Source organism: Melanerpes formicivorus, unplaced genomic scaffold (genome assembly GCF_026170545.1).
Source record: "Melanerpes formicivorus ecotype bairdi unplaced genomic scaffold, bMelFor1.0.p_v2 SCAF_48, whole genome shotgun sequence".
In the NCBI taxonomy this organism is placed as follows: Eukaryota; Metazoa; Chordata; class Aves; order Piciformes; family Picidae; genus Melanerpes; species Melanerpes formicivorus.
In genome coordinates, this window is record NW_027142400.1 from 2,755,145 (window position 1) to 2,774,299 (window position 19,155).

Sequence of the window (19,155 nt, forward strand, 5' to 3'; positions counted from 1 at the left end):
GCTTCAATCTGGCTCTTATGGGCAGGTACACAACACAAGCCTGTGACAATTGTCTCCAGGAGAGAGATAACACACTGAAGGTGCTTAAAAAACTTGGATTTTTGCAGTTCAGATGTTCTGTAGACGTGTTCCAGTCTTGAACATCATTCTTCTGGCAACCATTCTAATGTTTATACCCTAACAGCCATCAAATTTATCATCATTTCTTGAAACTTAACTCTTGTTTCCCAGGTAGTTTGAATTTTGAAACTAAGTTCGTAGCAGCATCATTAAAAAACCCCAAGCCATCTAGATACAAAAAAAAAAAAAAAAAATCTTTAAAGAGATGTATCAGGAACTGCTATGGGTTGAACTACTCCCCTTTATTATTTGCATGCGCAACATGTATTGCTTCATTACCATTTCCATTACAGCACCCTGACTGCACCAGTAGTTACTCTTACATAGGAATAAAAATATACCTAATCATTTAAAGACATTTTACAAAAGTTGAGTAGTTTGTGCAGTTGCTGGCCAAAGGTCACCCCAGACTGACTGTTCAGTCAGGATGATCAGAGGGCTGGAGCACCTCTCCTACAAGAACAGACTGAAAGAGTTGGGGCTATTCAGTCTGGAGAAGAGAAGGCTCCTAGGTGACCTAATTGCAGCCTTCCAGTATCTGAAGGGGGCCTACAGGAAGGCTGGGGAGGGACTTCTCAGGATATCAGGTAGTGATAGGACTAGGGGGAATGGAATGAAGCTGGAGGTGGAGAGATTCAGGCCGGACATGAGAAGGAAGTTCTCCACTGTGAGTGGTGAAGCCCTGGAATGGGCTGTCCAGGGAGGAGGTTGAGGCCCCGTCCCTGGAGGTGTTTAAGACCAGACTGGATGAGGCTCTGGCCAGCCTGATCTAGTGTGGGGTGTCCCTGCCCATGGCAAGGGGGTTGGAACTAGATGATCCTTGTGGTCCCTTCCAACCCTGACTGATTCTATGGTTCAGTTGTATTTTAAAGAAAGGAAACAAGTCAGAATTTTCTACAATTGTATTATCTGACATCAAAATTTAAGTTGTCCTTTTCTGAAGAAACACTCTCAGAAAGATGTTTTTGAAGGACCAAATCTATTTGGAATCTCATCTTTCTTACACAAACATACTTCAATACATCAAAACCTGTAAAAGTCTATTTAAGAATCCATTGTCACATATGAAAATATTTCCTTGAGCATCATCAGTTCTACCTCTCTCCTTCAATATCTTATTCAACAGACATTTTAGTACCTAACCTCAACTTAAAGTTTTCCTAAAAGTACAGCCTATCACTTCTGGAAGTGCCAAGTAAAGATGCCTAGTCTGCCTACTGTTTACAAGATATTAATCAGTATTTAGGCCTAAGTGTTGCTTTTCCAGTCCTTTCTAAGACAGGTACACGCTTATTTTTTAATTCCAATACTTCAAGTACTAATTCAAATACTATGACTCCACGATCTAGTTTTGGACAAGTGTTAAAAGATAGCAAGTAGACAGTGTTGATTTCCTCTTCCATGAATTGTTATGGACTGCTACATTTATTTCCTTGCCAATTATTTTACTTTTTTTAGAAAAAGACAAAAGTGATAACTAACAGTCTTCACCTAAGTCCCTCAGAAAGTGCAGAGGACAGGTTCTTAAGTGTTATATGGAACATGAAGGGGGAGGAAGCAATGAGGGCAAGGAGATTGAGCTAAGAAGTAGGTCTTGCCCATGTTTCTCCCTTGCAGAAAGATAATCCATTATCATTCACCAGCTGTCACCCATTTCAGATCTCCCCATAGAGCTTTGAAGGTGGGACACATTTTCCAGTAAACTCCCTGTATTATTTATTCTGTAGCCATCAAGCAAATAATTGAAGGGCTATTAGTACCAACGTGCACAAATGACATATTCCAGCCACTGACGCAAAAGATCATTGCAGCAACACTTACACAAGCACACGCTGCTGTTTTAAAGACATTACTGCAAAGTGCCTTCTCCAAATACAAATAGGAAGTAAGAACTAAAACTGGGAAAAATTAAACAAAAGATGAAATTAAGAACATGAGAAGAAGGGGATTGTATTTTCTCAGTAGTTAAAGCAGCAAGACTCAGTCCATAAAGAAGTTATTGCTTCTCTATCTGCTTTTTCTCCCAAGGCACATGCACAGTGTGCAGGTACCTCCCAACAGGGAAGCAATATGCTGCAACTAGAACACAGTGTGAACATCCATACATCAATCACAAACACAGTTGAAGGCTCGCTGCCACAGCATCTGAAATAGCTATTTTGAACATGTCTCCAGAAAAATTAACACACATAATGAATTGCTCACACACACAAGCCTTGCCCCAGAAGGGTAATGGACCATTACATTATGTGCTGTCAATGAATGCCTTCATGATATAGTTGACAGTATATTTCTCTGGAAAGGATGTGTACCTCTTACAGGCATCGAGGAATCATGAGGATTATGAAAATTATTATTTCCCCAGGAATTTGCTGAAAGCAATGTACTAAAAAACAAAGATACAAATTCATTGTATGAAAAAAGCAAGTTTCACTTAAGATACCCTGCTAATAATTACAATATTCTACTAATAAAGGATTCTTGGGGTTTGCCCTGTTTGTACATTGTTATCCTCATTACTGATAGCACTTCCCATGCTATTTTTATATATATCAATATGATCTTGAAACACTGAATTGGTGATGCATTTTTGTTTGCCAAACGCACTAACAACAAGAAAGAAAAACAACATTAAAAACGTGTTGCAAATCAAACTTCATTTAAGTCATACAAGCTCTCATTTTACAGAGGAACTCAAAACCCAGCAAATATCTCTTAGATCTTTACAACTATGAGGAAGATTTGTTTCACACTGTTGTTAGCAACTGCATAGTCACACTCCTCATAATGTCAGACATAAGGATATTAGGAACCTTACTAGACAGAGATCCCTTTGTGATATGAGAACCTATCTAGCAGAACAGCTAAACCTGTACTGTTTGTAAAGGATGATTCAGACTCACAGTCATGCAAGGACTGCAGGCTCTTATGATAACTCCAAGGAATTATGATAATTCCACAGAACAAAGCTTTAAAATACTTCAACTGCTATCAAGACTAACAACTAGACATAAGAAAACTACACTTGGTAAAAAGCACTAGACCTAAAACATAGGTTCAAAGCTCTTGAAACTTATTCCATCAACTCTCTTCCAGGAACAAGGAAACTAGTGCTTTTGTTAAATACATAGCAGAACAACATGAACAAAATTTACTTTCCCATAATTTACAAGCCTAAAATATGTCAGTACTTACATTCGGTTGTGTCAACTATATAGGATTCTATTTCACATATTTATTTTCCTTCTGAGAAGTATGAAGAACAACTGCTTATCATTAAAGCAGCCATGATGTCAAATGAATTTGCTAACATGGGAATAGGAGAAAGAAAAGAAGTGATAGTGAAACAGAGTAATTTTATGGTTGGAAGGGATCTCTTGACATCAGAGCTTGATCTTCTACTCAAAGGTGAATATCTGAACTCAGAACATCGACGTTTGGTAAGGTTGTTCAACTTGTCCAGTTGTCTCTTAGAATGAAGAGACCACCACCTCTCTGAGTGCCTCTTCCAGTGCCTGGTCACCCTCAGGAGGAATACTTTTCTTTCCTCTTACACATAGTCAGAACCCTCCTTGTCATAGTCCATGTCCATCACCTCTCCTTCTTGGCAGTGCAGCTGAGAAGAATCTGCCTCTGTGTTCTCCCTAACCACATATCTGGCAATTGAGAATCAGGATCATATTCCCCTTCTCCATACTCACCAAACCCAGTTGTCTCAGACTTTTCTCACACATCACATTCTTTAGGCCTCCAGTCACATCAGTGGTTCTCTGCTGGTTTCACTTTCGTCTCCCAGTTTTTTCTGCACTGAGAAGCCCAGAACTGGACTCAGTACTCCACAAATTATCTCACAAGTGCTGTGGAGAGTACTTCCCTCAGCCTGCTGGCTACATTCTTGCTCAAGCAGTCCAGTACCCAGGTACTCTTCATTTCTACAAGGATGCAGTACTGACTTTTTCAACTAATTGTTTATCAGGATCCCAAATCTCTTTCTGCAATGCTGCTTTCAGTTTGGTTACTCCCCAACTTTTACAGCTCTACAGTGAGAGATCTCACACTTGTCATGCTATACTTTATGAGTTTTTACAGGGTGAAGGAAATATAATTCTGGTATGCAAAAGGTGAAGTATAGAATGTCTGCTATCCCCACCCTCAAAATGCACCTGAAAAATTACACTAAAGCTTTACAATGCTTAATACTATCCACAAGAACCAAAAGGTTGTAACTACCTTACCTGTAGCTCTAATCAACCTGGACAATTCTGCTCCTGGTGTGAGCCACTCAAATGCACACATATTTTCAACACTGAGGAGAACTGCTACAAATCCCTTTCCAAAGATCAGTAAAAGCTTCTCCATCACTAATTTTTATTTGTTATTTTAAATGAAAAATTCCCCCCTTCCTTTTGTCGTTATAATTCACATCGGACACAGTCAGCTTCAGGATACACAAGGACTTACGGATGTCTAGTCATAGATGCAGACCTCAGTGGGTCCTGCCTGCCTGGGTCAAGACTGACCAGTATAGCTCTGATGGTACAGCACTACACCAAATCCAGTAAATCCTGCTGGCCCATGATAACATACACTCAGTGATAACCACAGTTCAGTTGCCTTAATAATCAGTAAATATTTCTAAGGGTAAGATAAAGACAGCCTGGGCCTGATGCAGCCTCCAGTTAGGTATTCCCACTCAGTGTTGTCCCATATTATGTTATCTGGAGCACCCGGCCAGCAGAACCACAATTTAAAAACAGCTCTTTGATATTGTCATTATTCCTAACATAAACATTAACTGTCCAGGAAACCAAAGGCTGAACTGACTGGTGATGGAAATCTTCAGTTACATAACAGAATAAGATAACACAATCAAACTTGATGCCTCTGTGCAGTGATACCATGCCACACAACTGAAGTGTTTTGCTACAACTAGTTAAAGCTGGTCTGGAAAGAAAATGTTTATGCTCCCCGGTTACACAACAGGCTAACTCATCTGGCAACTTCTCAGAGTTTAGGAAAAATACCTCCTTACCCACAAAAGGCAGAAAGATTAAATATGGCAGACTCCACCCTTCATTCTGCATTCATAACACATCATCTAGTGCTTACAAGCTACTAGTTATTCCATTAGGATCTCTAAATCACTTTCAGCCCTCTGTGCATCTAAACATTTTCTTTTCCTAGTCTCCCATAAGAGAGTGAGCTTTTGAATCACAAAAATGTAGTTTCCTTTTTTCAGGTGAGTAACTTGAAAGGGTTGCAGAGCAACAAAACCATCCTAAAGGGAACCACTGATATCAAGGGCACAGTGAGATCTCCTCCTCGCCTTAAAGAATACACAAAGAAAACATGGACACATATTGCACTCCAATTTCACTCATACGCAGTGCAAAAGATCATAGACTAGATAACAAAGTCAATTACTTCATTTAAAACTTTCAGTACAGATTTCTTAGTCAGGTATACCTAGGCAGAGGAAAAAATTGCTCCTCTTCTTTAGATCCACAATCCAAGACTATTCAGCAGCCCACAGAACAAAGCCTCCAGAGCATACACACTAGGAATCTTTCTCAGCATTAACAAGAGACAAGGAAACCGCAGCCACATCACTGTGATACACAGAAATGGGGGGGAGGGGAGGAACAAACTATGACAACCTCACTAATGCTATCAGAAAAAAAGCTAAGTTTAAACACAAAACATGCATCTTAAAAAAGCAAACCTTTGGGAACATTTCAAAATGATAATAGGATCTCCATGCCTGAAGTCACCCTCCTGCTGTTTCTACTTTGCCTTAATTACAGTAAGAAAGAAGACACTCAGAATGCTCCAGTTTCCCATCTGATAATCCAAGTCACACAGACAGCAATAAAGCCAGTAGCACACTGAAAAGCCCCGTGGAGAAGCCAACTTTTGAGGAATGACATGCAAATGAAGACCACAGAACTCATGCTGTAACAACAGAAGAAATCCAAAGGCATGGAAGCCAAAGTACCTCCCAAAGTACATTTGGCTCTCTGAAAGACGGGGTCAGAACCAGCAACAGAGGAAATTCTCAAGAGTGGGAAAAATGTTTCTGATGCCCCAGAAGTATAACCATGCTTTTACTAGAAACACTGTCCTTCCTCAAAGGACGACAGAGATTTTCCACCACCCCACATAGCACTTAGCTCTTCAATTTAAAAACGAGTTCTTTGCTGGAAGAGGGTATTGTCTTTTTTCTAGAACTACAGGGTTTACATTCAGAGCATGACACATTTTTATGTACCTTTGGAGAATTTCTAGTGACTAAGCTTCTCCCTAAGTCTCACCTATCTGAGGCACACAATTTAGTTCTTAAGCTAAAGGACCACCACTAGCAGGAAAATCACTATATACTGAACCCCACTATGCTTCTGAATTGGCTACTGTATTTTGGGTAAAGTTACACCATCTATAAAGAAAAAGTACATCCCAAAAGTACAGTATTATCAAAATAGCTGCAACATTCTTTTGAGGCTGACTTCCACATACCTACTTAAATCAGTTAAAAACTGGGGTTTTTTTTTGCTTATTACATCATCTTTCATTGAATGATTTGATGAAATTTATAACACTATAACCCAAGTTTAAGTTTATTAAAAACCCAGAAAGAATTTTGCATAGACTTTTCTAAAACCCTGAACATGCACATCTCACTGAACTTGCACAAGTACATTCCAAGCAGGACTTCAAAAAGCAATTTTCCATGTTTGTGTTGGAGAAAATTACAAACGGTGAGAGGAATTTGGGTTATATCTGAAACTGATGCTGCTTATGATCTTTTCTCTTCTCGTCCTTTTTGGGAAAGGCAGATACACATATCCAGCCCTCAATGGCACTGCACTTAAGCAAACTAATACATGTATTTCAGCCTTCATTAATGCAGACTTGATTAATAAATTCCATAGATTTTCAGTGCTTCAACACTTGGGAAGACATCCCCATCATTTCTCAAAGCTCAGATTCCATATAAAGGTCTCATGCTGGGCATCCAGAGGTACTAGTCACATTCAAAGATTCAGGCCATGGTTAAGTAATAACATGTTTCAGTGTTAAGACCCTGATGACATGAATGACAGAAATTAACATCTCAGGCACTTCAGGATGCCTAAGGCCTCATCTGTCAACGATAGATGCACACACTTAATCTGAATGCACTCTAAGTATATCTACAGACATGATTACTGAGGTCTATGCAAAATCAGGGCTTAAGAAGACTGTGTAGTTTCCTCTTGAAAAGAGCTACATTCATTAGAGCGAACAAAGATCTTTATAAATGAAAGCCTGCATTCTGGCAATCCACATATGCTGATGAGAAAAATAGGGTGGAATATCAGGAAACAGTTAAAATGAACAAATTATGTTGAACCATAGACCAAATTTACTTAAAAATTCTTAGACATGAAAAAGCTTTATAAAATTAAATAGATTTTCTTATAAAGAAACAAAATCAAATACAAAACAAACAACACACTAGTGTCACAGTGGGACTTATTATGATAGAAACTCTTTGGTAACTACATCAAGTATATATTAGAATTCTCAAGTGTACCTTATGAAAGGCTTAGAAAATTAATCTCAACTCTACTTAAACATTATCAAAGACAAAAATACAGTAAGAAGAATTGCCTGTGGTCCATCATTCTATCCATCTTTTCAGACATAGGTAATAAATGAGATGAAACCACAAAATTTTTTCCTAATCTTAGGCACTATATTCTGTTAATGGCTCAGATACATTTGAATTACTTGCTTCAAGTCACAAGCAAGGGATGAAATGCAGGTTTATAAATTTGAAAGACTCTGTAACAGTTTAACATTCCCAATTAATCTCAGCTACAGATCAACATTTCTAAAAATCTAAACCACTAACATATAACCATAAAGTAAAAGCGACTTGCTAAAAAAAGCTAACAAGTCTCTTCAGCTCTGACTCAGTTATAACCATTTGTTTCTAGTAGGTGTAGAAGAAACTGACTCACTCCCACATGTGAATTACTTGTAAAAAGGTTATTTCAGCTCCATTGGATAAAAAAGTTCATCGCACTGAATCTGCTGGCTTAAACCAACGTCCAAGTAAGTTCCACTGATCAGGCAGAACTGTGCCAACCACAGAAGTTTTAAGGATGCAAATAATTTTTTTTGGCCCAATATTATTTCTTAATATTATCTAAGAAATAAGAGTGCAAAAATAATTTAGATGTTTAAGCTTTAAAAAAAAAAAAAGTCAGGAAAAAATGGTAATATATGGATGCTTATGAAGCCTTACTTCTGCATTCTATGCTTTACATGTACCACCAGTGAGAAACTATTAGCTGCACAGACTTTTTCTATATAAAGGCAAATTGATCAATTACATATTTACTTCTTTTTGAGTCTTCATATATAAATAATATTAAATACAAAACCCAGCCTTTAACAGACCACATAAGCCCTCACTAAAGACCTTTGCTATTTGTCAACAACTTTATCCACAAGAGAAAAGCAATACCAACTTCCTCCTAAGGGGCAAAAGAGCATAAGCCAAACTTTGCTCAGGACATGGATGATTTTAACAGTATATGTCAATGTATCTCTCATCCTCCAGAATGCTACTGTCCCACTGTCATCAAAATACAACTGCAGCATTCTGTGTCAGTATTTCACAGCATGAAGTTTTACAGACAAAGTCATTAAATGATACTGCCTCATTTTAAGAATAACAGATCAGAACAGATGTAGAATAGAATAGAATAAACCAGGTTGGAAGAGACCCTCAAGATCATTGCGTCCAACCTATTATCCAACACCACCTAATCAACTAAACCATGCAACCAAGCACCCCATCAAGTCTCCTCCTGAACACCTCCAGTGATGGTGACTCCACCACCTCCTTGGGCAGCCCATTCCAATGGGCAATCACTCTCTCTGTGTAGAATTTCTTCCTAACATCCAGCCTAAACCTCCCCTGGCACAGCTTGAGACTGTGTCCTCTTGTTCTTGTACTGTAAAGGGTCCATCATTAATACAACAGCAGGTTTTGAACCTCATGTCTTCAGGTCACTAGCCCCAGCTACAACACTACCAAAGCTAACATGGTGGTCTGGGCTACTTGAATGTGAATTAGTCCTAGCATACACTCTTCAAAAGAACAAAGCCAGTTTACTCAGAGCAGAGAATGCATTGCGCTGGAACAGTGGCCATGCTAGCACTATTCTGCCAGATAACCATCAAAAACTTCACTAGCAAAGGCTATCCAAGCTACACTGCCCCACCTCCGACCACAGGAAAGCCGTCAGGGAGCAGAATAGGATGTACACAAAAAAACCATGGTCAGGACCTCCACAAAGCACCTCTAGCTCCACCTTGCTCCAGTGGACCCTCATCCACACTCTCCTGTCACTAGCTGCTCTAGTATAAAGGATCGTAACAGTCTTTGGTGGATAGAGGACAGAAGTAGAGGAATTTAAGCCAGAATCTGAAATAGTTGATGCACAAGAAAACTGTCTTCATCATCCAACCACACTCACTTCCTACATATGCACAACAGGATATCCCTTACTGCACAGCTCTTGTCTGCATGGAGAAGGATTTTATGCAAGCTAGTATCACAGAAAACAATAAGGTTGGAAAAGACCTCAGAGACTGTCAAGTCCAACCTATCACCCAACACCTCATGACTACCTAAACCATGGCTTCAAGTGCCACGTCCAATCCTTTTTTCAACACCTCCAGGGACAGTGACTCCATCACCTCCCTGGGCAGCACATTCCAATGGCCAATCACTCATTCTGTGAAGAACTTTCTCCTCACCTCCAGCCTAAACTTCCCCTGGTGCAGCTTGAGACTGTCTTCTTGCTCTGGTGCTGACTGCCTGGGAGAAGAGACCAACCCCCACCTGGCTACAATCTCCTTTCAGGTAGTTGTACAGAGCAATAAGGTCTTCCCTGAGCCTCCTCTTCTCCAGGCTAAACAACCCCAGCTCCCTCAGCCTCTCCTCAAAGGGCTTGTGCTCAAGACCTCTCACCAGCCTCGTTGCCCTTCTCTGGACACGTTCAAGAGTCTCAATGACCTTCTTAAATTGGTCAGCCCAGAACTGGACACAGTACTCAAGGTGTGGCCTAACCAGTGCTGAGTACAGGGGCACAATGACTTCCCTGCTCCTGCTGGCCACACTATTTCTGATGCCGGCCAGGATGCCATCTGCCCTCTTGGCCACCTGGGCACACTGATGGCTCATGTTCAGCCTACTATCAACCAATATCCCCAGGTCCCTTTCTGCCTGGCTGCTCTCCAGCCACTCCAACCCCAGCCTGTAGCACTGCATGGGGTTGTTGTGAACAAAGTGCAGCACTCAGCACTTGGACTTGTTAAATACCATCCTGTTGGACTCCACCCATGTGTCCAGCCCATCAAGGTCCCTCTGCAGAGCCCTTCTACCTTCTAACAGATCAACACCTGCCCCCAACTTGGTGTCATCTGCAAATTTACTGATGATGGACTCAATGCCCTTATCCAGATCATCAATGAAGATATTAAAGAGCATGGGGCCCAGCACTGATCCCTGGGGGACACCACTAGTGACTGGCTGCCAGCTGGATGTGGCACCATTCACCACTCTCTGGGCTCGGCCCTCCAGCCAGTTCCTAACCCAGTAGAGAGCCTTAGGTGCCTTCCTGTTTTTCTATGTGTATTTCTGCAAGCAGGGAATGGGGAGGGAATGCTAAAGAAGAGAGGAATTTAAGCCCTCAAGAGAAGAGATAGGACATGTTATTGAGCAGCAGTTTTTCCTGGTATAACACAAAGGCCAAAGAAAAGATTCTTATGAGCAACCATCAAAGCCTGGCAAGTCTAAGGTCATCTCAAAAATACTTAAGGATAGCTCTTGCCTCTTCCACTAGCAGTACACTCAGGCACACACTGTGCTACCACCCTCACCTAGAACTTGTTCTATTACATTAGTGGTGGTGGCAGCCAGAGGACTAGGTCTACCCTGCAGCTATTTAGTGGATTTGCAAAGTTCACAGAGCATCCCCAACAGCAATATTCACACTTGAAGCACCAGTCCTGACAGCGACCCCAAGTTGTGAATTGCTGCACCAGCAGCAGCATGACAGTAACCCTTTCTGATGAACTTTTTGTGCATCGTTTTTCTATCCACAGTCCAGCCTCAAGTGTGATAGACATACATCCAAAAGTGGGAGCTCAAGGCTGGGTAGAGGCTGCTTTGAGCACTCCATATGAACATTTTTCCTTTGTATAGTGAAGCAGGAATTCTTTGCTGTTACTACACCAGCATTCACTGTCTATAATGCCAGACTGTCTTCAAGAGCTTGGCAGCAGGTGCCCAGTCAGCCTACTTGTGCTAATCATCTGCAATCTTCTTTCTTTTTGCCACAGCTTCATCCCCCTTAAAGTAAATTGGTTTCAGGAAAAATAAAAACAAACACCTAAACAAATAACCAAAAGACATACAACACCAGCATCCAAAAGTAGAACACCAGTCTGGCTATGTGGCAGACATTGCACAAACTGAGAATGCAGAAGATAAGTCAGCATTCAAACAGATGGCTCAAGGAAAAACATCCCTACATTTCAGATCAGTCTAAACTATTCTGACATTGGTTTTGAGGCGTTCTCACAGAGAGGACTCACCAATACATAGTCCAGGAGTGAGACAACACTGAATGAACTATGTTGGGACATGCGCCATCTTGCACTCTGTAGCATGCCAGCAGCACAAAACAGGGTCAGAAGAAACAAAGATGAGCAAGACAGCCTATGCAGCATCAAAAGCATTTTAAATACAAATAGGGCCTATTCCTGTTAAACTCTTCTCTGAGTATGGTTGCCTACTGGCTGCAAACCATGCCAACCAGCTGTTCAAAAATGGAGCAACCGGCTGTGCCAGACGCTGCTGACTGGAAGTAAGGGGCAGTAAGCATCAGCCACAGCCAACTAAGATAGCTCCTGCAAAACAAGGTGAAACAAGGTAACACAAGGTGATGTCAGATGAGTACAAATGTGATGCCAGCCAGCAAGGTGCCCGGCAAGCAGTCATTCCAACACAGGATTACGAAAGATTCAGATCCCACAGTACAACAGAACAAGGTGCTCCATAGGGAGGAACATGTTGTACCTGAAAGAAAAGGACAGGTGATGCACAGACACCTGAGCTGCAGCTGCCCTATTACTGCAGTATTGCTGTACTTGTCATGTGAAACAAGGGACAGCATACATTTTTTTGCAAGAATCTCTTAGGAGGTCCCTCTGCAGTGCATGGATAATACCATCCCACAGCACACAAGCACTGGTGTGTACCATAATCCACTGGCTAAACCCAAGGGTCACACAGCCTCTCTGTGCCTGTTGACTGCTTTAGGTAGTCTTCACTAGTGGCCTAGGTCAGCTTTACCAAGGGAAGCACTTCCACAGACTTCTACAGCCATGCAGACTGTTATAGGCTTTCCAGGACCCAGCACTCTTCAGTTTCAGCCATCTCCCCAGATACCAGCTAGGCTGTGCTCCTGACAACTGGAAGGATGAACAGAGGTGATCAAGCAGTTTGGCCTCAGAGGCACAAGGGTTGTAACATCCAAGTTTCACTGGTAATTTTCAGAGGAATGAGTAAATGTAACTAGAATAAATAGGACTCCTCACTGTTAAGATTCCTCACTAATTCTCACCCTAAGACCATCAGATATTGCAACAGTTTAAATGACACTAAGCACAGATTTGGGAATTTTGTTCTGAACATGTAGATATGGGTTTACTATCTAAGAGACTTGGATTCAATTCCTACTAAGAATATTGAGCATTATTTCAAAATTTGAGCATTGGAACAGGCTACCCAGAGAAGTGGTGGTCATTCAAAACCCACCTGGACACCATGCTGTGCAAATTGATCTAGGTGAACCTGCTGTGGCACGGAGATTGGACTAGAGGATCTCCAGAGGTTCCTTCCAACCCCTATCATTCTGTGATCTTGTTTATCTTCTGTGATCTGATTATTATATAAATAATACAGTAAGGACTAGGTGAGATGTTATTCAACAGGAATTAGAAATAAAAATAGGTAGAAGAAAAAGACTTTTGAACTCACTTCCAGCTCAGCTAACCCTTCTCCAAAGATACTAGGCATGAATATATTCATATTATACTTCTAATGCAAGGAATAAATATAGTCAGTTTGAAAACTCCAGTCACCATGGGAAAGCTACAATCACCAAGGTTAAAATGGCAGATTCTTACAACATTTCTAAAGCAATGGAAGCCACAAGTTGCCTCAGGGCGAATGGCCACACCCTACACTCTTCTATGGTTAACAAATAGGAAGATTTTTGAAGAAATAACCCTGTGGCAGGACTGCCAGGAAGCCGTGGCAAGATCTATAGGTGAGAAGCAATGAGATCCACCATTTGGGTCTCATCAGCCTCTGCAGGTGAGGTGATATGCTTCTACAAACTTTGAATAGGGAGAAGGTGGCCCAAGTCTCACAGGATAAATGTGGGATTTGATTTTCTGGACTCCTCACTTCCCCTCTTCCACAGTCACCACCTCCACAACATGAGCAGCATCACGCTGCTGTCACGGAGCAGAGATATGCAGTAGCTAGCTACACCACAAAATTCAGCATCTTCCCTGCACCTCACAGCCAAGAAAAAAACTGTGCCTCAGTGCCTCAGCCACCACGCCTGAACTCTATCTTTTCATGACAATTAAGAAAGCAAGCAAGTCCATTAGCCACGCTGAATCATTTTAAGGGAATTGAATGTGTGATACTTCACACCCAGCTTCAAATCCAGAACAGTGAAGAAACGCTTGGCTTAATTTAACCTTAATACCTATGCAGCTTATTTCCAATGTCAGTGATAAGGAAATTCCTTCTGTCTCCATTTGATAAAGAAACACTGATACTTCAAAGTATATCCCAAATATTTAACTACACTCTTATGCTTCTATAGACACACAGCAGAAAACAAAACTTGTGCACATCAATCGAGAATATCTTCTAATAGAGAATCAGGCTGCAATTATGACTGCACATTATGACACAAGGAAGATTAGCGTGTTTGGCATGATATTTTCCTTATTAGCTGGAGGCAGAAAAAAGTTCCTTGTCAGTGGAAACATATTGTGAGGGCATTAGGACACAGATAAAAGGTTTCTCATTGTTGGCACTTTTTTGTTTTTAACAGCTTGAAGGAAAAGGAGGAACAGGCGGTATCAACTATAATTGGTTTTAAGAGTATTCCTTGTTGATGGAGCACAAAAATACAGCAGTACAGATTTAGGCCCATCCCCTTACCATCAAGGGTCTGGATTATAAACTTTTATCCCCACTCTGCAGTACCAGATGGTAGCTCACATACATTTCAATTATTTATTGAATAGGCACTTTGTTATACTAGGGTAATCCCACACTGCAGTAAGAACTACACACTGTTTTTATTGTGAGTTATACTTTTCATCAAGTCAGTAGCCTTTTCACATTCAGTGAACACAATAAATAGAATTAAAATAAGTGATTTTATAAGCAATTTGATAATAAGCCTCTCCATCACATGGAAAATGACAACACAGGGATCAATCAGCAAGACACAACCACCAGCAGTGCTATAGAAAAAGCATATCATTCTTTGGCCTGCCCCAAATCCTGTCCTCAACTTCAGTGCTCAGAGTACCATTGTAGCCTAATCTACCACATTTATAGGTGTCTGCTAGTTCAAGCCATCAGCTTGAAAAGAACAGTATAAAACCAGACTGCTCCTTGCAGAAGACATACAAAGCTCCCACCACAAAACAAATGATCAATGTTACCCAGGCTGCAGCCTTGTGGGGCAGATGTGATAAAGTGGTTAATTATTCAGTTGGCAATCGCATTACTGACGTCAATAGAAGAGTCCAGGAAGTGAATCCTCTTAGTTTGTTAGTGTATGACAAAGAGTGGTGGTCCCCACAGAAATTAAGAAGAACCAGCTGTCCCTATATGTTAGTGCTCTGGTCTGTAGCGCTGAACACACATTTGCATTTACTGAAGTAAATCGGCCTCTCTCTTAGAAAATCCTTTGTTTGGGTTTGGGGTTGGGGTTTTTTGCTGTTGTTTGTTTGGTTTGGTTTGATTTGATTTTGTTTGTTTGTGTTTGGGGAGGGGTGTGCTTTTTGTTGTTGTTGTTTGGTGTTTTTTTTTTTTTTAAAGGGTTCTTTAAAAGCCTAATTAACTGTACATGCACAGAACAGCTGATAAACGGGACAATATCCTCGTGAGCAATGATGTCTCCTCCCTCTCCTCCAATTCTTATTCCATGAGAAGTTAAGTCACCTTTGTCACACATTATTATTCATAACTTACTCAGCTGAATAAACCAGTCAGCCACCATGGCCATTTTAGCATAAATTCATCTAGGCATGCAGCAGAGAAGAATTCTAGTATCTACATACCTGCAGTCAAGAGTCTTAACTAAACAAAACTGGATAGAAAACTTTCATCCTAAGCGTTATCACAAGTGTCCACGTTTTCTTTTGTCAGTACACTCCAGTCTATTGGAGGTTTCTCATTATCACGTTGCTTAACAGTGGGAAACCACTAAAGAAAGCTGTTATAAAGGCTACCGAGAATTGCTCTGTCCTTCGGGGGCATGCACAAATTAAAAAGAGTGCATGATGAACAACGACTGTTGTTCCTTCAAGACACATACACACGCCCTCTCTAACAGCAACGAGACCGACACAGGAACATTATTTCAAAGCCTGAGCCTATCGCTCTCCCCTCCTCCCCGCCCCGCGGTAGGAAACCCCCCGAAGTACACTGGATTAGCCTGACATTTCGGGTTAAGCCCAGCTGGGTTTCAGGCCAAGGACACTCCAGTGCTGCTCCTGCTGGCAAACGATTCGCTCCGGACACAGCAGGGCTAGACCCAAGGGGGTCAAGGTCCGTCTGGTGGTCGGAGTGTTCCCCAGAGAGGCTCCGCATCCAAGCGCGGCGACTCCCCACCCCACCTCATCCGCCCCGGTTGCTGATGGGAGCGGCGGCGGCAAGCGTACTCCAGGGACCAAATCACCCGCCCGGGCCAGCTCGCTGCCCCTCGACCGGGGATCAAGGCAGCGGAGATCCCTCACAACTGCCCCTACAATCCAGGCCGTGGCCCTCCCCTTCACTGCCCCGGCTGGGCCCCGTCCTCCACATCCCCGCGGCCCGTCCCTGTCCTCACCCCATTCGAGGAAGTCGGAGACGTATCGGTCACGGCGAAGCGGCGAGTCGCGGCTGCACTCAGTGTAGACACCGACCAGGAGGTCGAGCAGGGTCTCCACACTCAGAACACTATCGTGTCGCTGAGGCCCGTCCAGCACCAGCTGCTCCAGCCGCTTCAGCCGCACCTTGGCCGACATGGTGCCGCCGCGGCGGCAGAAGGGCAGGGCCGGGGCAGCTCGGGCGGCAGCGAAGCCGGAGCACAGCAGCACGCAAAGGCCCGGGGCGCCGCGCTCAGCCGCGCCGCACCGCCCGCACCCCGCGCCGCCTCCCGCTTCTCACGGCCGCTCTGGGGCCGAGCGGCTCCTTCCACGGGCTCCGCCTCAGGCCCGGACGGTCCATGGGCCGGACCCGGCCACCCGGTTCGCTCCGGTCTCTCCCCGATGGCGGGGAAGTGCCGCTGCAGCTCCCGCTCCTCCTCCCCCGGCAATCAGCGGCCCCGGCAAGCGCGGCCCGGCGCGTCCCACGGAGCAGCCCCGCGGCACCCGGCCACGCCCACTACGCAGCGTCTGCACGCTCCGACGTGGGCAGGGACGGGCGCCGCGGCGGGGAAAGGGATATGTGCCTGCGCGCGCCGCACAGTCTCGGCAGATTCGCCATGCAGGATGTGAGGCACGGAAGCAGAGCCAGTTGCACGTTCCCGTCCGCATTTTCGTTTCTCAGTGGTGGGAGTCTCCGGAGGCAGGGAAGCCTGCCCTGAGCCACGCAAACCCTGCCCCCGGCCACCCAGAGCCTCCTTCTGCACGGGTGCCTCTAAAGGTCTGGAGCACAGGTCTTATGAGGAGCAGCTAAGGGAGCTGGTGTTGTTCAGCTTGGAAAAAAGGAGGCTGAAGGGAGACCTTTCTCTACAGCTATCCGAGAGGAAGTTGTAGGGAGGTGGGTGTTGGTCTCCTATGCCAAGAGTAACAAGTCCAGGGAAGTGGTGGAGGCACCACCCCTGGAGGTATTTTGAGGGTATATAGAGGTGGTGCTTAGGGACATGATTTAGTGGTGGACTTGGCTGTACTAAGTTAATGGTTTCATTCAATGATCGCAAAGGTCATTTCCAACCTAAGCAATTCTATGACTACGAAGGACAGAGCTGACCCTGGAGGCACCATCACCACACACCTTTGCTGGGCACTGCTCATCCAGGGCCAATGTCAAGCTCAGGAGCCTTTGCCAGCCATGGCAGGAGGGCGGCTTTTGCTTTCTTTGCCTTCGCCACAGTTCCCTTGCCTGTGGCTGCACTTGTCTCAGTGGAGCCCTGGGAACAGGTATGGAGCTGGCATAGTAGAGTAAAACAAAGCATCTAGAAGCTGTAACTCTGTCTTTCAAACCCTTCTTTATGGTAGGGCTTTATTTCAAAGCAGCAGCTAGCATGGGTGAATAGAGCCCTGTGTGTTTAGCAGTTGCTGTCCACATTCCCTTGAAGGAGAAGGAAGCTGGGTGTGAAGCACTCAAACTTTCTGCAGTACCATTTTTGCATTATAACTTATTCTGAGAAATGTTCTCTCTGCAGTACCTTAAGGCAAGATGCTGAGTAGCTTAAGATGGGAGTTTACATCTCTAGGAATGCAGCCATTCAGGTCCTGATGCAAAGCTGAACTGGGAAGGATGCCTTTTCCTTGCTTGTCTCCCCTGGCAAGTATACGGAGCACTGTGTTTTGAAAATCATCACACTGGAAAGAGAGGCAGCGGAGTGCTGGTTCTGTCAGGGCTGGGAAAACCCCTGCCTCCAGGAGCTGGATCTAGGCAGGGATTTGCACTGTGATAGCTGCAGTTGTCATGTCTGACCATGAAGGACTCTTGGCATGTCAGTCATCGTTGAAAGACCTGAATGTTCTCAACCATCACCTTTAGGGCCAATGGTTAGGCCAAACCCAACCAGTGCTGCATACAGGGAGTTGCTCTTTGCAAAGGCCTCAGGTGCAAAAACCGATGGAGTGTTGTGTAACAGAAAGTAGTGCTCCCAACATGTCAGAGAGGTCCAGCAAATGATTACAGAAATACTTGTTTCTAGGAGCCATTGCCCCTCAGACATGTCTGACATATCTCTTAGACACCAAATACTTGTGATATCAGAGATGTAATAATACTGTGCTGTACATTTGGACCTACTACCTGGTTCAAGAAGGTACAGACATGTTGGGACCTGTTGATTCTGAAAAATGCAATTCAGTAGCAGATCCCATGAATCATACTTTTACATTGAGAACCAGAGTGAACTAAAATAGTTTTGGCTTGTTTTTCCTAAATGACTTCTATGTCATCGTACTTCCTTTTGCAAACATCCACTTGAAAAAAATATTTCACAGCCTATCTTAAAGTTTTCATTGCTCCCTCCCTGCACCAGGCTGGTTATGGTTGTTTCACCTGACCTCAAACTGTTTAATATCACAGATATATTAATTTGAAGGATCCTTAACATTTTAACATTTTTTTTCCCTGGCACTGTTGCTTTATTTAAAAGGAGGTTTTAACATTTCCCACTTACTACCACTTTGAAAACTTGTTTTTTTGGCAGTTGACCACAAATATTGGGTAGGAAGAAGAGAGTTTTAAAGATCTTATTACAGTATCTATCTTTCCCCTTCTTATCTGTTCCTGTAGTTGGTGATTATCACCACCTCCTTCAGCAGGGAAGAGATTAAAAAGGAAACTGCAGATGGATGAAGAAATAGCCATTTTCTGCTTACCAATTGCTTTAATGTTTCCAATATCCTCAGTCTGGTTTACATTAGAATTCAGAGGTTTTGAGAGCTATTCCTGACTTACAGCAGTCACAGGGAAGAATCAGGTCCTGT

General features: G+C 43.1%; 1 protein-coding gene across 7 annotated transcripts in view; it reads right to left on the reverse strand.

Annotated features, from left to right (window-relative positions):
• The window catches only part of CDC42BPB (CDC42 binding protein kinase beta), a 96,025-nt gene extending 79,163 nt beyond the window's left edge, over positions 1 to 16,862 (reverse strand). For 5 of the 7 annotated variants that reach the window (XM_068160171.1, XM_068160170.1, XM_068160169.1 and 2 more), the window contains exon 1: positions 16,332 to 16,861. In XM_068160171.1, coding sequence (XP_068016272.1) covers positions 16,332 to 16,509 — 178 coding nt within the window. In that variant the 5' untranslated portion in view covers positions 16,510 to 16,861. Of the gene's footprint in view, positions 1 to 16,331 lie in introns of all 7 variants that reach the window. The other 2 variants (XM_068160172.1, XM_068160168.1) reach the window with 2 other exon arrangements.
• Positions 16,863 to 19,155: the final 2,293 nt, after the last annotated feature.